Raw genomic sequence first — 19,683 nt, forward strand, 5'->3', positions numbered from 1 at the left:
TGCCCTAAATTTCTGTATTATTGACTAATTCTGAAAGTCCTGTGCAGTTTATTGCTAGATACCTGAGACCGAGGTGACACTCTTTTCGCAACACAAAATCCAAATTTTTTTATAAAACATGCAAAGAATTTTCATTGAATTCTATATTTAGTTACTTTGCTTTGAAGCTTTAACTTTTAATACTGAAATAACAAAATGTCACGAGCAAAGAAATGCAGTGGACAGTTTTCAGTCCTGAGTCACCTCTGCAGAGCTTCCAGTCAGGCGGCCCAAACTAGTTCCACCAGTCAGAAGGTTGGAACCATTTTTATTTGGCCTGAGGGGCAAAACCTGGGGCAAAATAAACTAAATTACACTCGTTTGCACCTTGGACAGCATTATAGTGCTGAGGGCAAGTGATCAGTGATCAGTGATGGACAGTATAAAGTACATTTACTCAAGTAAATGAAGCACCTGTACACTTCTTATTACTTTTGAGGAAAATACTTCATATTGAAATCAGATGATATCATCAGTTGATGAAGCCTTTAAACATGGCATTAAAAAAGACTTTTATTATCTTTGTATATCATTATGAGCCATTTTCCAAGCAATGCCTCTCAGCTTTATCTTGTTTCTTTATGAATTACAAATTCATCTCCATCATGATTCAGCAGGTTTGTGACGACGTCAGAATGAAAACGGTGCAAAAAACAGCTGAAAACTCGATTAAACTACCCAACATTATAAAACGCAACTAGAGTTACCGCCACATAACAACCACATTTGAACACCGCTAACTGCTAACCTGTGGACATTTTTATCCTCTCCGAGCTTGTTTCATGTGGACTGTGGCAGCTGTGCAGCAGTGGGACAGTGTGTCTACAGGATGTAATTAGTACATTACACTAACTGTAGTGATGGGGACGTCCCAGTCTCCAGTGGACGTTACACCCTTGATTTATTCCACTCTGCTGTGTGTGTGTGTGTGTGTTTGTCCACAGCTGCGCCTGAAGTTCCACAAGCAGCAGGAGGAGATCCGGCGGCTGAGGGAGCTCCTCAACCAGCGGGACGTGCGCATCAAACAGCTGGAGCTGGAGATTAAGAACATCAAAAACTCCCAGCCTCAGAGCTCGCTTTAAGACTGTCCTGCTGAGTCACCCTCACCTCCTCACAGGGACACATGCATTACTGTACAAACGTACCGCTAACTACATCTTCAGAACCGCGGCACTCTTTTGTCGCCCTGTTTTCCCTCTAATGAGCCCCACATACTCACTGCACAGGGGTGCATTAAACCTTGATTTTATGTTTTTCAGCCTGTCGTTTTGTCCATTCCACACACGGTGCACATATTCTTTGTTCATGTACATACACTTGGAAAACTCTCTGCACCTTCTGACCTTTCCTCCCGTTTTCTTTTGTACGCTTCACAGCTATGCAAGGTTATCGTGATTTTTACCTTTTTTTATGCTCTTTGTCGCTGAGAGATAAAAGGATGTTTGTGCCTGTCTCGACTGAATGACGCGGTGTCTGCGTGTTGTTTGAAAGTCGCTGCAGGGTCGCAGCAGACGTCCTGTGTGATTGTAACATAACAGCACGTTTATTTTCTATGCTTGGTGGTTGTTGTTTTTTTTTTTTTTCTTCTTCCAATATTTAAACTACTGTAAGTGGAGACGGCTGTGGTGTTTGGGGTCTGTGATGACAGATGACTGCGTGTCTGAATGAGAGCGAGCGAAATGAATGATAGTATCGTGATCCCAGCTGTGTTCTGCCAATCCATTAAGCTGCATTTGTTTTTATTCTCTTATTTTTGAACGACTGGATCCATTTCACAGCAGCCAATTCTGTTAACAGATGCCATGTAGCAGTTTGGATGTTAATTTTTAAAATATACTTATTTTAAAAATACGGTCAAGGAAAATGACATTTAATCAAGTACAGCATGTAAAATGTTTTTAAAAAAAGGACAAAATCCTGTTTGTTTTTTTTCCTGATGTGGAGCCACTGTGAAGAGCTGGAGCACCGCACAACTTTTAGGTTAAATTGTGTTCACTCAGCTCTCGTGTATTCATACATACAAAATGTTGTTTTTAAAAAAAAAAAAGTTCCCTCACTGAGGTTTATTGATCATAGTTTATTCATGTCTGATCAGATTCTATAGGAAAATGGTATCTTCTATTGTACTGGACAGTAAAGTTTGAGTAGCTCTGATGAGGTCATAGTAACACAAACATCCATCCATTATCTATACACCGCTTAATCCTCACTAGGGTTGCAGGGGCACTGGAGCCTATCCCAGCTGACTTAGGGTGAAGGCAGGGGACACCCTGGACAGGTCACCAGTCTATCACAGGGCTACACTTAGAGACAGACAACCAAGCACACTCACATTCACACCTACGGACAATTTAGAATCACCACGTAATCTGTGGACTGTGTGGGATGAAGCCGGAGAACCCGGTGAGAACCCACGCTGCACGGGGAGAACATGCAAACTCCACGCAGAAAGATCCTGGGTGTCCTCACCTTCTTGCTGCGAGGCAATGGTGCTAACCACCGCTCCACCTTGTAGCCCTGACACAAACATAAAACTGTAAAACAATATAAATCTGACAGTTTTCCAGGCATTTGAACCACACTCTTTATACCCTTGTAGCCTTTCCCCTGTTCTAGGTGCATGAAATTAATGAGAGACTGTTTTCTTGCAAAATTCAAGTTGAGTATGATGCTTGCATTAACATAAGTCACTAGATTACACACAAACACACACAGAACAGACATGGTAGTCTGGTAACTTTATCTACATAATGTTTTTCACCATTTCTCACTTACTATACCTTGATGTATGCGGATATCACACTACAAAGTTATGTCATAAAGGATTTCTCCACATTTCTCAGATGAAGTTTGCTAGCAGCAAATGGACCTTGAAGGGGATCGATTCGTGTTTCCAAACCCAATAATTAGTCATCAAGCTCAGTTTGAATATCTACAGTCTGACTTCATCTGCTATAAAAGCCATTTGTTACTGATGAAACTCCACAGCAAGCAAGCAATGAAAGATTTTCAGAAATAAAAATAGTTTTACCAGATTCTTGGTTACCTTAGAATACCAATAGAAATTCCCAAGAGGATTTTTCAGCTTTTTCAAAAGACTATTAAAAGAAAACCTCTGTGAGAACATACACAGTGTACGTGAGGTTAATGATAAATCTGCTACCTGTAAACGGTTTATCTAAGTTTCTGCATAAATCTAAACAGAGCAGTTGGTGAAATCCATCACGGTGACTTGTTGAAATGTGTTTTCCCGCAGGGAACTCCTGAATGACGTTCATAGTTTCTTCAACGGTGCAGTCGGACCAGTTTTAACCCTTGTTGCTTTCAGAATTGCGGCAGCTGATTTTGACTTCTACTTTTCAACAAACTCAACATTCCCTTGTCTCTCATCAACTTGTTGAGACAAACAACAGCCTGATGAACATGTAAATATGCGTAGATGCCACTGAAGTGCTTGCAGATATTAGAAAACACAGCAGTGTAGAATGAGCCTAAGATAAGCAGACAGGTACAATATGAATGCATGGCTGTATTTACGTACTCAAAAGCACCACAATGATTTTCTAGATTTGGCACATGTTTCAGGTATCGCATAGAAACTGCCACAGCAACCCGCGCACATACAGACACAGCGGCTTCAATACAATCGCAACGTGTGTGACCCCTTTAACCTCTGGCAGGACGGTTCCAGCACAGCTTCATCTGTGGCTGACTTTTGTCCAGGAGCTGCAGTATCGGGCCAGTTTAAACTCCAGCCGCTGCTGTCAGACGAGTCTCGACACATTCCCACCGTTCTGCTGTTTTTACAGTTGGCCGGTGCTCTTTGCTCAAGGGTTAACTTGGCTGTGAACAATAAACAGTTTGAAGTAACAGGTGTCACCTCCATTTTGCCTATTTTTCATCACAGAATCATTCCGACCAGTTTATTCATGTCCATGAGTTTTAAGTTGGATAATCGATCTGCCTTCAACAAAAGAGTTCTTTATTTTACTTGTGTGTTATTTTCCACTTTCAAAAGCAATGTGGAAATTTGAAATTGAAATTTCTACCAAAATGCAACTTTGAGAAACAATCATTGCTGGATTGTGATGCTGTTTGAATATATTCTCGGCCTGTAGGAAACGCTGTATCTCATCGGTTGAATAGCAACAGCAGCTGTCATTCTGAGCCTGCTTCTTCAGCACTTCTGACAGCAGCTGAAGTCAACAGCAAACCTTGAGCTATGCACCGTTGAATCTGGTTGAGCCATTCATCGTCATGACAGGCTCTTCCAGTGATGGATCCTTAGAATTTGGGCACAAATGTACACTTTTTAACAGTTGGAAATGTTTTTTTTTGGTTTTTTTATTCCATATTTTAACCTGTTCAGATGAAGTTTAATCCTCTGAGAATACCGTCTTAACCTTTTCCTCCATGAAGTAGCTTAAAGTTTGATATAAAAAAAAAACCTCATGCCACACTGTCTGATGCTATCACATCATCTGTGTGAGCCTCATTTTTACTGAATGAAACTCCCAAGTTTTCATGAATGCACATCACATTTCACACAGAGTTCCGCAAGACTCATCCTGACATACACAGCACTTTTAAAAACACTGATTAGAACACTTAAAGCTGTTTGTTATGAGTTGGTACCAGCAGGTTCTGTGCACCTACACTGGTGTTTCCGCCAGGAGGAAGTTGGGGTGGAGCGATGCCGGACTAGCCAATGAGAATGATGATAAATGTGTAACCTTTCCCACCCAGCAGTATCTAGAGAAAGGGTTTTCTAACTTTTGCCAGTGTAGTGAACATTCATACTACACCAAGAGAGGCTATAGAAATGAAAAGACACTGCTGTTTTTTGTTTTTGTTTTTTTCATGGAAAATGCAGAATCCAGCATTTTGGAGTTTGGCTACAAGAGATCAAACAACCAAACACCACTCCTGCATTCAGTTTGACCACACATGCAATGCTAATTCGCTGCAGAACCTCTTTTAGATGCTGGCTCACTGAATTCCACTTTTGTGTGGAGAAACTGGACCAACAAAAAAACATAACCTCACTGCCAACACATACCCACTAATATCCTTTCATTTTACTCGTTACATTGTGTCAGTCAGCGGCTCGCTTTATGCAGAGAGCGAAATTTCAATATCCACACGTCAGACATCAGTATGAATTATTAACAATAAGCTGCGTGAAGTGGGAAAAAAAAGGGGAGTTTGTTTCTTCATAAGTCTTTTTCTTGCCGATTCCTCAAAGTTATCTTATGGATGAATCATCACAATGTTGCGGTGCGGCGATGACTATCATTGCTCTGCTGGAAACTGTAATAGTAAACCTCTGCAGATGATGATCATACTGTGGCTCTATTATGAATGTGGCGTATACCGAGTAATCAGAAAAAGAAAAAAAAAAAAACTCTCTCAACAAGCCAAATGAAAACAACAATATCAATCCATGCCTGAGACCTCTCGGTATTAAAGCATGCACACTCTGACAGTCTCTTACATTACACTGGAGCAATAATGTAGCTGCAAAGTCACTTGTAGCATTTGCTGTCTGATTTAATAAAGTATTTCATTTAATGCTTGTTGCTGGGTTTGGATGAGCCTCACTGTGCCTGACTTAGATGCATTTGTAATGCAGTTATTGTGTTGTCTTTCAGTTGTCTTTTAAATGTATTTAGTAAAAAAAAAAAGAAAAAAGATTTTATCCCATTTCTTTTATTATTGTTTTTTTTAAATGTGTAAAAAGAAGAAATTAATCACATAAAATATTATTAAAATTTTCTTGGAATTCAATTTGTCTGTGTTTGTAAACCTCCTCTGATGAAGCAGAATATTGTCCTTCCCAAACAAATGAACTGACATTTCTCTCAGTTGCACAAACACATTAATATTTGAGCAGAGTTCCCTGTTTGTCTTAGAAAAACAGCAGCGCAGCGTCTTCAGTTAACTGCTGACTATTTGGAGCCTCTGAGGCTGCAACATGTGGGAACAAACATTTTTCATCTGTACGTGATTGTCTCGGTGACGTTTAGACTTCAAAGATGGGCTCTGAAAGAAGCGGCAGTCTGGAGAAGATCAGCAGCCATAAAGTATTTAAAGCAAATTGCTTCTCCACAATGCAGTTACGTTGCCATTTCTGGAATGCATATTAAGAATAAAGGTGTTAAAGGCCACCAGCCTCCATCCTGAGGTTACGTTACCGATTTTGCAAACTGAAAAATGACTGCACTTAGTTACAGAATGTATTTTACATAACAAATGACTAAAGAATTATTTCCGAGGCAGGAAAGCTGTGAAGAATTGGATCACATTTTTCAAATCCACATTACTCAGATGCCCACTGTGTACACCTAAAGCTGCAAACAAGGCTGTAAAAATCTCCTGTCTTAACACAATTCTAATGTCAATGATGGGAAACAAAATCCACAATCATCACCTGACACATTTCAGCTAAAAGAAACACCTGGCTTCAACAGTCGGAATTAGTCAGATGAAGTGGGTAATTTCTTGTTTTAAAATGTTTTTAACATTAAATTCTCTTTGTGTTTCAGTTGGCAGGATTTCCTGGCAGCGACGGCAACACAAACAGGCAAATGCACACTTAACAAAGGTAACTTTGAAAGATCTTCACTTGATTTGTCTAATCCAGACTGCTGAGGACCAGAACTGGCTTTGAATTAGCTGGAATTCAGAGATAACATTTACATATTCAAATTTTTCTTTAAAGGATCCCAAAACAGTAGAATTTCTCACAAGCCTGTAATTGTTCCTCCTGTTCACTCCGGCTGTGAAGTGATCTCTTTCTCCTGTGACAAAATCTATTGTTCTGTGTAGGAATGTGTTCTTCACTTAAGCCAAAATGAGGCTTCAGCAGTCCGTTTGCCAAAGTGGTTTAAAGTTGTATAACAGCTTACTTAAAAAGAAAAAAAAAAGGAAAAAACTAAATTAACAGTTTGGCTAAAATAGAAATTTAGGTTAGGCTTCCAATGTTGTCGTTTTTTGTGGGGTTTTTTTTTTTGCAATAAAATTCCCTCTGCATTTGAAAAAAAAAGAGAAACAGAAGGAAGGAAACAGTGAATTTTACATGAAAAAGTAAATCACTTGATTTAGTAAACTTGGGCTGCAGCAGGCTTCCATCAGCTCCAGAAGAACTGTAGCTTTTGACCACATTTTTAAAAAATCATGACTGGTCACAATGCAAAGACCAATAACTATCGTAATGCCCACATTGGCATTTGACTACTCTATAACACTAACCTAAGAAAAATCCAAATCTAACCTATTATAACCGACATTTTGTGTCTCTTCGGTCAATATCCCTGCAGACAAAATGTTGAGAGCATCACAGTCATCTTTTCCAAACCCTTACGTTAATTTCGGGACACCAAAAAAAAAGCAAAGCAGAAAGACAGAAAAGCACAAAATGTTAACATTTTATTTACAAAGTTGTTTTTTTGTCATACAGAAAGTAAAAATGTAGCTACAACCTTGATTTGTGCAACAGGCGGCCACACTAAAAATCATGGCTCGCTGGTTGCACACCTGCTATAGCAATAATTTTATTGGGAAAAAATAAGGAACAGAAAAAAAAAATAAAAATTAAAGACAAAAAAAAAGAGAAATAATAAACCCAACAACAAAAAAAAAAATAATTCATCCAACAAAATATTAAAAGCACAGACCCAAAACTAGATACCAGTCCCAAAGTCCTCACACGGGAATACATAAAGAGGGATCGACAGTGAAATTGTGGAATGCTGAGTGGTGGGCTGCCTGAGAACCTCGGGGGCCGTGGGTGGGGTGAGGTGGAGGGTGTTGGGTGGCTCTCAGTTCCATGGTGGGGAGGGAAAAAAAACAGGGGATGGGGGTGGGGGGCAGCTCCACTCGGCCCACCCATCCGGTACAGTCTTGCCCCATAAAAAGAGCTCAGAGCTGGAAGGGGTCGGGGGTAGACGTGGATTACAAAGGCGGTGCGAGTTGTAGGAGGGTGGACGTTCGGGTTTGTGGGGGGGGGGGGGTAACTCGGTAGGCTCTCGTTTTCAGTTTCGCTCTTAATCGTCGTCTTCGTCATCGTCGTCCTCGTCTTCGTCCTCTGGATCTCGCTTTCTCTTCTCGCCTTTGCCAGTTTCTGCTTCTGGGGGGGTCAGAGAGGAAATCTGTGTCAGTGTGGCGTTAAGGTGTCGAGAACACAAAACGTCCGTCTTAACAGAACAATAAATGGAAAGTATCGTTACATATGCAAGCAAGAACACAGCAATTGATATGAAATAGTGTTTCGGTGTCGGATATTGCAGAAAAAAACACACTTTTCGCACTTTTTTACTTGTGAACAGTTTACATCTCAACTATCAAGCGTATCCTCTAGTGACGAGTGTTTCTGAATGGTCACGATCATGTTTTGCTGTCCCAACACGTTATAATGTTACATGATTACGGGCTCAAAATAAAACGTGTCAGACATGTATCTTCACTAGAGTAATATTTATTTTTTTCATTTTCTCTTTTGGAACACACCCTGCCCTCTTTAGATCACTGGCGCTAGACTTTGTGGTCAATGTTGTGATTAACATTCTTACAGCATGTTTTACTTGTGATCGATAGTGCACTTTTTATAATGTGAACGGTCAGTAATGGTTCGTCTCTAACGCAGTCTTTGGACTTGAAGTAACTAGAATCTCCAGCAGCTGTTACTCACATCAGCTATCCCCTAATACTGTACTTAACATTACTTCTGTCTACATTCTGAGTGTATGTAGGGATTAAATATAAAACTTTAACTCTCTTTCTCTACAAGGCCCAGCTTCCTTTCCATGGATACCAAAAACACTGTTTCCAAAACTAGATAACAAGAGCTGAAATACATCAAACTTCTGACCTTTGCCCACACATCACTCTTAAAGCAAAAAGGCAACACAGTTCTTTGTGCTGTGTAGAATTTCTTGCACTTTCACTTTTCAATTTCGAAATGGAATAGAAATGGAATAAAATAGGAAAATAAGGGCTTGTGTTGGTTTTATAACGAGATTTTGGACGTACACCTTAAGGAGGAACCTTTTTTTCTCCAGCTATTGAATTTGTAGGAGTTGCTTTATCAGGTGGCCATCTTTCTGACATGAAATTTCAATGTCATTTTTAAAGAGAAAAATCTGGTTATTTTAGTCCTCTAGACCAAAAACAAAAAAAAAAGTTCAGCATGCCCCTGAAGTGATCTCAGCTCTGTAGAGAGTCTGCGTTTGAAATCGTTTGACTGAGAGCTGTCAGTTTTGGAAAAGGATCTGGGTTTTAATGCGGTTTTTAACACAGATTTTAAAAGGAGACACATACCATCTTCATCTTCATCCTCGTCTTCATCCTCTTCATCTACGTCTCCATCCTGGCCAAAGTCTTCCTCCTTTGATAAACAACAATTCACAAATTAAAAAAGAGACAATGTATCTGAACTGTTTAAACCACTAAAACCCAGTTTTTGTTTTGTTTTTGTGGGTTTTATTCACCTCATCTTCGCCGCTGACTTCCTCGTCGTCCTCTTCTCCTTCTACCTCCTCTTCGTCTTCCTCGTCCTCCTCTTCCTCATCAAAGTCCTCCTCCTCTCCGTCCTCATCTTCCTCCTCCTCGCCCTCTGCAATACAAACGTAAAAACAATCAGTCAACCACAAAGTGGAAGCGCACACTTTAATAATAATAGCGGTCGCTTTCATTTCTCACTTTCCAGAGACGTAAACGTGATCGCTGTTATTAGTCTGAGGAACAGTTTCGAAATAAACTAGCGTGTAGACGTTTTTCATTATGAAGGAACATGTCACCAAGTTAAACAGTGTGACTAACTGATGTTTTGGACAACAATTAAACTCCATGGCACGGAGGAGGTAAAAGCTTTGGTTGCACAGACAATACTTGATAGCAGGATCAATAGATTGGTCGTTTTCGTGGCATATTTTAAATATAGGAAAAATATTTTTAAATCGCCAAACTTATCCTTTAAAAATGAGGCACAGTACTGATGTATTTTATGAATTTGTACAGCACACTATGCCCACTCTCTGTATATAACATATTTTCACAGCCAAAATAATCCCGAGCTGTTTGAGATAACGAACGTGATCTCGTACCTTCATCTTCATCATCATCTACGCAGTCTCCCTCCACCTCTCCGTCGGAGTCGGAGGCTTCCCTGTCCTCCATGTCATAACCATCCAGGTAGGTGAGCTGAGGCAGCAGCTTGAACACGCTCTCTCTGTAGTCATTCAGGTTTGTCACTTCACAGTTGAACAGGTCCAAACTCTTCAGGTTGTCCAGCTTTTTCTGTTGATCAAATGTACGCTGTGGTGAGAAGCTGCTGCTGAACTGTGAACCTCCTGTTTTCACATTACTGCATACATGCCAACGTGTGCACCATGATGAGATGTACTTGAGACGACAGAGACTTGTCAGTCAGTGGAGCAACCATTTATAAAGAGTGGGTAATCCCTTTAATATCTATTAGTCAGTGATCCAAACTATCCTGTGGCAATGCTGGGTTTGCATGATTTTTGCAGTAAGGTGATAAACTATAGATTTGTAAGCCACACCATTATCTGAATTAGACACAAACAGACTCCTACATCTTCTAGAAAGTTTAAGTTTCTAAATTGTATTGCCAGAAAATAAACAAGATCACAAAATATATCAAAATGTTTGCACCCTAACTCCACAAATGCAGGGTGCTAGGTGGTGTATTTTCCAATAATAATAATGAATATTTAACTTGATACATAGAACACTGATGAGGAGGATGTCCCCTGACCTTTTTCCAGGGATACTTCCAGTATATGATGTAGTACAACTTGTCCAGATATATAAATAGCAACCTTGACGTTAGAAATGTAGTTGGTATTTCTATGCTGTGGGTTCAGTAATATCCCATTAATTTAACTATAACCACATTTGCATCAGCACAGCAGTGCATGTACCACAAGGTTTTGTTTAAAAAAAACAAAAAACATTGTGTTTTATTTTGATATATATTGTATTAACAGGACACAAAATACCAAAAGAACACTGTATGCAACAACTGAGACAAAGACTCTGTGTTTTTTTTACAGCGTGTGTTGCATCTAAATGTCTGTTAAAGGCATGTGGACTCTCACCAATGGTTCCAATGTGCTGATGTCTTTCAATTTGTTGCCACTCAGGTTTAGATGTGTGAGGTTCGGTAGTTTCTCTGCTAAAACATCAAGGCCGCCGCTGATTCTGTTGTCGCTCAACTCCAGCTGAAAGGCGAGCAGAAGGAGAGTTTAGTCTAGCAGACACCCATCACGTCTGTTTTTACACCGAGGCACCAAGTGAAACGTGACAATTTACCTTTTTCAGTTTTCCTAGTTTGGACAGGTTGCAGACTGAAATTAAGCCAACATTTATCAAACTGAGGAACTCCAGGTTGACAAAGTCAGCTGTGAGGCCTTCGATTTTTCCTTCACCTGATCGACAATTGTCCAGGACAAGTTCTCGTACCTGAAAATGTAGAAAAATACAATAACATGTGAAAATTAGCACCACTTTAATGCATTTACTGACACTGTAACTAAATATCCATAATTAGAATTTATTGCAAAACATGTGTAGTTTAATGAAATATTTCCAGAAACTCTTTTTATTATTTTATATAAAAGCATTTTTTTCTGTAACGTAAGCACAAAGAAAATGTGCAAAAGCAGAATGTGTTGAGCAGGGGCTGTTGTTGTTGTTGTTGTTTAGTAAAATGGCTCTTTTACTTTGTGCAAAGTGTCTAAAGGCATTCAGTAGTTGCTTAAAATATTACAAAAACAAGTCCGAAGGCGGAGTTAGTTTGAGTCAGTTAAAGCTAACACTGGTTGCGCAATTCATTGTTGGACAAAAACGTTGCAAAAAAAGTTGTTGTCAGCCGACAAAGATCACGATTTGTCCGCTAAAACCCCGAAACGAAACCCGCGTCTCCGTCTAAAAACACTTTGTGCCGCTGTGCGCTTAATTTATCCGCCCACGACACTTAATCTATCGATTTCTTTGCAACGAGGAAGAGCAAAGCAGTAGCTTCCCATGGCCTGCTGATGCAGTCACTAATGACAAATGCAATGATTTTGTGAGCTAGCTCGCTACAGGCTAGCCATTGCCCCTTTTAAACGCTGCCGTGCAGTAGAGGAGCAGCTAGAGCTCTGTGTGCCCGCCATTAGCCAACCCAACAGCAACGGAAAGGATTGCGAATACACCCTTAGTAAACGTTTTCTTTTTTCGTTAAACCAGCTTTCATGGGGCAAGAGGAATATTCGTTGTCGTCGAGCGAACGACCGATATTGGCAGTTTGTTAGAGGGTACTACATCGCTTTCAGGTCGAAGTGGCGAAGGAAATATATTGAGAACGGAAATTTAGTAAAAACAAAGATGGAGACAGTTCCTTTCTCCCAGAGCTTCAAAGACGACAGAATGACAACATGGCGATTCCTGAGATACAGTATGCAGTTCTCTGAACACTTCAATGGCGGAAAGTGCTGCTTACAATGAGCGATTATCGCTATCTACACATTACCTAAATTACTCCTCGATGTTAAATTTGTTTTATTTCGTGCATGAGTCGGGAGGAGACGCCGACCGTCGAGTTTTTGGCTGCCCACGCATGAAGCGCGGTGCGCCGGATCTCGGTGTCATTCAAGCAGGCTGCCTCGGTTAATGAAGCCGCTGGCCGACAAACCGATCCGCTGGGCTGCAAACGTAAAGTTTAGCCTCAGAGACGATCACCGGGGCACCGAATCGGTGTGTTTGACGTTTTAAGCGTACAGCCGGGCATATTTCGCTGTGTTTGATCGGTGTAGAGAAGGGGGTAATATGGCGGGAACAAAATACTAAGTTGGCTGGCTGGTGTCTGAATGATTGTGAATCGGAGCACCAGACTTCATTTAAAAAGCATGCAATATTTAGACGAGCACAGATGCAGGGATAAGAAAAGGGGCAACGTCGCGGCTGTGCAACTATGTGAGCTATTCGAGGGAATTAAGTGCTGTACACTCCCTTTAAAACTTATGAATCGCAACAGCTCCAGCGTGCCTTTAAACAAATAGCGAGCACCGGGCTGCTGGTCTGGTTTGCAGTAGTTTGTGTCTCCAGGCTGAGCTTGGAGAGTAACACGGACTTCACATTAAGTGGTCAAGGTATGGATGACTCGTGAACCAAGTGACTGTTTTTTGTTGTCGCTGCTGAATCTGGCCATTTGATGGTAACATTAACGTACTCTCCAGAAATGTCAAGACATGACTCGTGATCGGCGATGGCCCCCTTTTGCCTTTTTACCCAAACTCATTTTTAGCACCAACGTCTTGGGAGTTGTAAAGTACATTTGTAATAATAATTTTACAAAAGCGCCCCATTTTTAGCAGTTATGCTAGCAGCAAACATGGCTTCCAAGGTCTGTATAAAATATACCGCTATGTGGATGCCAAACGCGGCGCAGGAAGCAGCTTTGCTAATATATCAGCGTAAAAACAAGTTTACTAATTGTGCTACCACGGTGGAGTCGAGCTGGATCGTGTGTGCACCATTGACCAAGGAGGCTGCGAAACGGTTAAAGCACTGCAATAATGCCAGCAAGCTGGGGAATCGCCGTTTCAAAGTAACGATTGAATATAGCTTTTCTCGTCTCGTTGCCCCTATACGCCCAATCCTGAACACTATCAAGGATTAAGCTTCTTCTGCGAGTGTTTTCCGCCCTATTATAAATGAGAAACATAATCTAAAGCCCATGTGGTCACCATTACGTTAGCCACACAGGTCACTCGCAAAGCAAAAAAGTAGCAAGCTAGCTAGCAAGGCTAGCCAGAAAACTAAGGGTTGGTTTTAAAAAGCACGACTCACATCAGACGGTGTCCTGTTTCTTAGCTCCAAGTGGATCCTCTTTTTCATGTCCATCTTGCCCTATGAAAGTTAAACTTTTCTCTCTTGGGTTTTGGTGGGATCTTCAGTCCAAAGGCAGAGATGCCCTAATGGAGGGAGAATATAGGACTGTATAATGAACTGAGCCAAACGCTAAGTTAGTCGGAGAGAGGGGAAACCATGGAGGGAAACGGGACTGAAACAAAATATATGCTCAACAGCGCCATCTCCGGCCAGTAACGCCCATCGCCTCTAAAATGGCATTGCAGTCACAAAACATGACGCTGCCCCGAAATAGTGCTATGGTGCAATTTATTTCTGCAAGGAAATTACTTTACTATGTTTAAGTGAAGACATGAGCCTTTCTGCTTGCAAAGTCAGTTTGATTTGGTGAAGACCTGCAGAATGCATGTGTACGCAAAACATCATTCAGCCAATTAAACGTTCAAAAAGTAGGTCATATGAGGAACTTTGTTTATGCCTTATTGACTATGGCTGCACAGAAATACATAGCTGCATTTAATATATTTGAAATTATGTTTTCCATTCAGTGTGTAACTAAGACAAACATCAACCATGGAGAAGAACCCCTGTTTTTTGGATAATACTTAAACCTGTTGCTTATGGAAGCATAAAAAAAAACATCTTTTGTGTTGCAAATGTGTGTAAATTCTGACAAATAAACTCATTGCATAAACTGTGTTGTTCTCATGCCTCATACATGCGTGATTTCTTTTTTTTTTCTCTCCACCGTTTTGGACACATTAGTAGAAAGGAGGGGTGTATTTGGTTTGCAGTAAAGAGAGCATTGTATGTGCATATGGAGGGCAGTGCACCCCCTCCAATCCCTCCCCTTTACTTCCTGAGACACCCGAGCCCTCATGTAGAAGTCCGCTCAGTGGGTTGGTTAGATTTTCCCAAATTAAATAATAAATCAGCAGTAATATTCTTGGTGTTTGTCTAATTATGGGCTGATTTTTCAATGGATTGTAAAAAAAAAAAAATGAAATTGATTCAGGCCACAATGGTTAATATCCACTGCATCCACTATTAAGAGTACCCTCCCATCACCCTCTCTCTGGCCTCATACAAATCATAGGTACAGTATATACACTGTTTATACATCAAGACTGTTTTTAAATCAGTGCTTGGTAGTTGAGAATGTGTACCAGAAGATGGCGTTGTAATATCTGCTCTGACATTCCTCAAACTTGAGTTTCATTGTGCAACAGTAGGACCGTGTGTGAGTGACAGTCTCCTCTGCCATTGGCTGCAACAGTAAAGCTGATAGTAATCAGACATTCGGACAGACGTGCATGCTTTGAAGGCGTCTGTTGGAGGTGTATCAGCTGGAGAGTTAGATATGTGCAGCCTGTGATCGTTTGACCAGCTGGAGGTCAACACTGACACTGGAGGATCATCTGCAGCAGTTTGAATATGAGCGCGTGTAAATCAGCTTTTTGTTTCAATTGAACAGTTCCCCTCATTGTGCGGGTGTGTGTACAAAAAACAGCAAGCTATCATAAAAAGAGAATATTTTCCACTGCAGCTTTTTTGAACTCAAGTTCATTCATAAAGAATGTACATGGAGCAGACACTGATGTAGACTTTTTGTTGAATAGAAATTCTCTGTGGATTGCAAGAACCTCATTCCACAGAGGAGTCAGGGAATTTAACAAAGGGACCCTCAACATTTCCCCAACAGCGCTGGAGGCAATTGACAGTTGAGTGTTATTTACTCTGCTGGATAGCCTTTTTTTTCTCTGAGTGGCTCAAACACACACATCAGGGCTCAATGTGTTGTGAGAAGATTGAGAACACACCCCAACTGAGTAGCTCTCCATCTGAGAGATAAGACGAGTATACCCCCGCTTTAGTTGAAGACAGGATTTCTCACTTGGTTTCAATCTATCTAACAGCTTTGCAGCATAGTTCACCCCCCGAAAATTCACATTTGTAATGCTTTTATGGTTATTATTATGAATACGCACGCTGAAATCCAACACATACAATGCCAATATATTCAAAACCACCTGTAATTGAACCCTTCAACGTAATCAGGCAGTTTAGAAACTAAATAATTGTCTAAAATCAGTCAAACTTTTGCAATTGCTTAGTTAAAGCAGTAATTTAGAGTTTGGATCAGCTGCTGGATTTCACACACATGCATGCAAAACACAAGAGTCATATTGTTGTCCAGTCTACTTTAATTTTACACACACAGTTTTTGGTTTATTTTAGTGTAGCAGTCTAGATAAACTATATGTATTTCCTCCGTTACCACATACGTACATATTTTTTCCCTATCACACACACACACACACACACACACACACACAACTTGACCCAGTCTTCTTTTTTTTTTCTCCCTCTGTCAGTACTGTGCCAACTCCTCCAGCTTTACAAATATGATAAGACCACTGCTGCAAGAACTCTCCCAGCACTACGGTAATGGTTAACCAGATAATTCATTTAGGGGTGGGAATAGAAAACAGCCACAAGTTATTCTGTCTTCTTTTCTGTGCTTGCCCGCCTTCAATGAGCTGAATTCATTCATAGCAGAATGGAGGAGACGTCGCAACAAGAGAAACCTGAGTCGGAATATACAAACCCAAATGAGGACGAAGGTAAACTTTTGAAAATTCTATTCTTTTTTTGAAACTAGGTACTTCAGTTTTTGAACACAAAGAGATTAAGTGAGCCAGTTATTTCTTTGCATACTGTAGGTTGTTTTGTTTTTTGTTGTCAGTTCAGACACAGAAGTCTTTTGATCAACATCTAAGCTGAATTAATGCAAATCACGCACACATTTACTCTATCTGTGTAATTGTATATTAAAACCAAGTGTGGAATGTGTCTATTAAACGCTTGCCAGTGCGTAGCTGGAAGAAAAACATCTCTATAAAGCAAGTCTTTATATGCCATGAGTCACTCACATTAGCCAGCCATGCGTAACAAATGCTGCTCAGTGTATCTTTGAATTTACACTGCACCATGTAAACATATGGCTTCTCTGCATGGGTTTCTGTTTTAAAGGTGGGATCCGCCGCCGGTTGCGGGACAGGGACCTTCTCAGGAAGAGAAAAGCCGAGGCAGAAGAGAAGGAAACTAACCAGTGGGTTTTTGGGTAAATTTGTTGAAACGCACAGTCAGTGTTCCTGCAGTGACCTATTTACAGATGTGTTCATGAACTGGTGAAGAACTTCTAGCACTTGTACAGTTTTATGGCAGTAAGTAGTTGTTGAGATGCAATGGAGATTGGAAGTACGAGTTTTAACCTCACGTAGAAAGGTTTAGCAGCCTGCATTGTAGCAGTGCACTTTACAGTACATGATGAAAACACTATCAGCTCTAGCTGCTTATCACTCCTCTGGTTTATATTGAATATGGAGCAAGAGGAAACCAAAGGTTGCTCTGGTCTTTCTGTTGACGCTCCAGATCCCAGCCAAGGACTTTGTACTATTAGCTTTGCAAAAGTATCACAAAGAGCTGTATCCCTGTCCACTGTGGCTAGGCTTAATTACAGCTGTTGTATTCTGTCAGGGTGGAGAGCCAAAGGAAAAGATCAAGAACCGAAGACAAGAGCGGCACAAAGAGGCGGGGGAGGCCCAGGAAGACTGAGCCCTCTCCGCAGATATCTGTTGTTCTAGAGGAGGCAGCAGTGACTCAGGAGGCTCCTGCAGTGGTGGTGGTTCCTGAACCTGCTGAAGTTATCCCAGATCAAATTTCAGTCTCTCTGGCTCCCTATATTACTGTGGAATCACAGTCAGCTTCTGTTCTTGCTGCCCCTGTTCTCCCAGTTGCTCTTTCTGCCCCTGTTGCCCTTTCTGCTCCAGTCCCTGTGGCTCCTGTTGCCCCTGCTCCTGTACCAGTGATTGAGTCTGTCCAAAGGCCCATCTTTGGTCCTGTTCTGACTTCTCCTGCTCCAGTTAACCCAACTCTAGATGTGGATCCAGTTTGTGTCCAAGATTCAGCTCCAGCTCCAGATGCTGTTTCAGTCCCAGCTCTGTCCCAAGACACTGTTCCAGCTGTAGCTGCTGCTCCTCCCTCAGCTCCTCCCCAGGTGGAGACGCTCTACACAGAGTCACAGGGAGGGGAGGCCCTCGACCAGGTTCTGATTGAGGACTTGGGCCCAGATGAGGATGATGACATCATTGCATCGCAAGACAAAAGAGTTGATGAAGGTATGACTGTTGCCACACCAGAGCGTTCATTTGAAACATTGCATGGTTGATGTATTCTTTCTCTGATGCACCCACCGTCTCCAACTAATGATTCCTAAACTATCTCTCTGTCTTTTGTAGATTTGAGTGGAGCACTGTCCACCACCATCAACGTGCCTGAACAAAATAAATTGTACTCGATTCCAACCCTGTCCTCTCCGCCTCTGCCACGGGAATATCTTCCAGGAAATTAATTGTCTCTTTTTAAAGAAATACACTGTTCAGATATTGCTTCAGTTCACAAAATGCAAAGTCAGACTATGTCTTCACTCGTCACAGTTTGTATCTGAGTATTATTTTATTTAGCATTCAGTCTGTTGATGAAGAAAATACATAAGCTGAACCTTTGCAATGCAAATGAAACCTGTATGTGTATTTATTCTGGATTGTGCTTCACTGTGAGGCTTGTGCATTCTTTTTTTTTTTTTTTTTTGTACTTTGCATTTAGCAAACAGCAAATTTTGCTTGCCTTTATTTAAAAGTAAAGGGTAGGAATCACTGGTAATTATATATATTGTAATTGTGGATTCATCTTGATTGACTTTTGTAAAAGATATTTTTCATCAAATAAAATTCACTGCTTACACCATTTTGCTGTGCTCATTATTACCTGTGAGATAAACATGTGTCAACATGAAAATGATAAATATGACAAATAAATGACCCTGGCCCCCCAAAAATCCTTTAAATTATTTAATTGATTTGATTTCATGTTATTTACATCTTTAAAAAATTAACAGACCATAGACTATGTTTGTATTTGTGTTCAAATTCTGACATTAATTTCAACAAATGATGTTACTCATTATAGTTTTTTGAGGACTTTGTGTATCATCCAGAATTCATCATGTTTTTTCACGTAGATTAGAAAATTAGCTGCAATGATGAGGATGAATTCTACCTGATAGCTAAATTTTACTGTGATCAATGTAAATACTAATATCTCTTGTCAGTGAAGTTGAAACAGTACATTTGTTTTTGGTGTTGGCTTTTTGAGCAAGGTGATTATCATTGCTGACAATTCTAACATAAGCAAAGACAGTTAATGCAAAGGTGTCATCTACTGTAAGATAACATTGAACTCTTAGGGTCCTAATTTAAAGAAAAGGAACATATTATACTTTCTTTGTTGCTTTTTCAAGAAAGTAATGCATTACTATCCTTACTATCCTTTGATTGAATCTGTGCCTTGTTTGTCAAGGCTTTTCTGTCCAAACAATTTGGATCTAAATGCTTGTTTATAAAACTTCAAATTTTCTAGTAGCAGTTGTACGTAAGTGTACATATTGTATACACAGAGATAAACAAAGTATTTAGATTAGAACTGATATAACTAGTTAATTAAACGATTTCTATGTTGACAGAAAAGTAAATAAGTCGGCAACTATTCTGACAGTCAGATAATGGTTTTCTGCATTAAATAAATCAATTATGAAAATAATTGTTGCTCATAGCTTAAATTCAGGCCATTTACTTTAACAAAGCCTCGTTGGAAAACACTGAAAATCCTGTCTTTGAAATGTTACTCAAGCAAAAGCACAAAGTATTA

General features: G+C 40.3%; 3 protein-coding genes across 5 annotated transcripts in view; 2 read left to right on the forward strand and 1 right to left on the reverse strand.

Moving 5' to 3' along the window:
* The window catches only part of coro2aa (coronin 2Aa), a 50,248-nt gene extending 48,153 nt beyond the window's left edge, over positions 1-2,095 (forward strand). For both annotated transcript variants that reach the window (XM_008291631.1, XM_008291632.1), the window contains exon 12: positions 984-2,095. In XM_008291631.1, coding sequence (XP_008289853.1) covers positions 984-1,121 — 138 coding nt within the window. In that variant the 3' untranslated portion in view covers positions 1,122-2,095. The remainder of the gene's footprint in view (positions 1-983) is intronic.
* Positions 2,096-8,030: 5,935 nt separating this feature from the next.
* Positions 8,031-14,563, reverse strand: anp32b (acidic (leucine-rich) nuclear phosphoprotein 32 family, member B). The gene is made up of 7 exons (XM_008291635.1): positions 13,894-14,563; positions 11,374-11,523; positions 11,160-11,282; positions 10,143-10,335; positions 9,528-9,652; positions 9,358-9,424; positions 8,031-8,167 (listed from the first exon to the last, which is right to left on the reverse strand). Exons 1-7 carry the CDS (start codon positions 13,945-13,947, stop codon positions 8,085-8,087), a joined length of 795 nt encoding a protein of 264 aa, XP_008289857.1. The 5' UTR covers positions 13,948-14,563; the 3' UTR covers positions 8,031-8,084.
* A 1,827-nt stretch (positions 14,564-16,390) lies between these two features.
* hemgn (hemogen) lies at positions 16,391-18,723 on the forward strand. 2 transcript variants are annotated; one of them, XM_008291633.1, is made up of 4 exons: positions 16,391-16,538; positions 16,948-17,038; positions 17,455-18,095; positions 18,216-18,723. In XM_008291633.1, the coding sequence occupies exons 1-4, from the start codon at positions 16,475-16,477 to the stop codon at positions 18,326-18,328; spliced, it is 909 nt and encodes a 302-aa protein (XP_008289855.1). In that variant the 5' UTR covers positions 16,391-16,474; the 3' UTR covers positions 18,329-18,723. The 2 variants fall into 2 exon arrangements, with proteins under 2 accessions (XP_008289855.1, XP_008289856.1); XM_008291634.1 differs by having other exon boundaries at positions 16,948-17,026.
* Positions 18,724-19,683: the final 960 nt, after the last annotated feature.

This window comes from Stegastes partitus, unplaced genomic scaffold (assembly GCF_000690725.1).
Source record: "Stegastes partitus isolate 25-593 unplaced genomic scaffold, Stegastes_partitus-1.0.2 Scaffold752, whole genome shotgun sequence".
Classification (NCBI taxonomy): Eukaryota; Metazoa; Chordata; class Actinopteri; family Pomacentridae; genus Stegastes; species Stegastes partitus.

Bases quoted from the DNA above. Each gene is read 5' to 3' on its own strand.
- anp32b (XM_008291635.1), bottom strand. From the start codon at position 13,947: ATGGACATGAAAAAGAGGATCCACTTGGAGCTAAGAAACAGGACACCG. The intron at 11,524-13,893 runs GTGAGTCGTGCT...CTACATTTTCAG, and splicing joins GAAACAGGACACCGTCTGAT to GTACGAGAACTTGTCCTGGA. The intron at 9,425-9,527 runs GTGAATAAAACC...TGTTTATCAAAG, and splicing joins AAGTCAGCGGCGAAGATGAG to GAGGAAGACTTTGGCCAGGA.
- hemgn (XM_008291633.1), top strand. From the start codon at position 16,475: ATGGAGGAGACGTCGCAACAAGAGAAACCTGAGTCGGAATATACAAAC. The intron at 16,539-16,947 runs GTAAACTTTTGA...TCTGTTTTAAAG, and splicing joins AAACCCAAATGAGGACGAAG to GTGGGATCCGCCGCCGGTTG. The intron at 17,039-17,454 runs GTAAATTTGTTG...GTATTCTGTCAG, and splicing joins ACTAACCAGTGGGTTTTTGG to GGTGGAGAGCCAAAGGAAAA.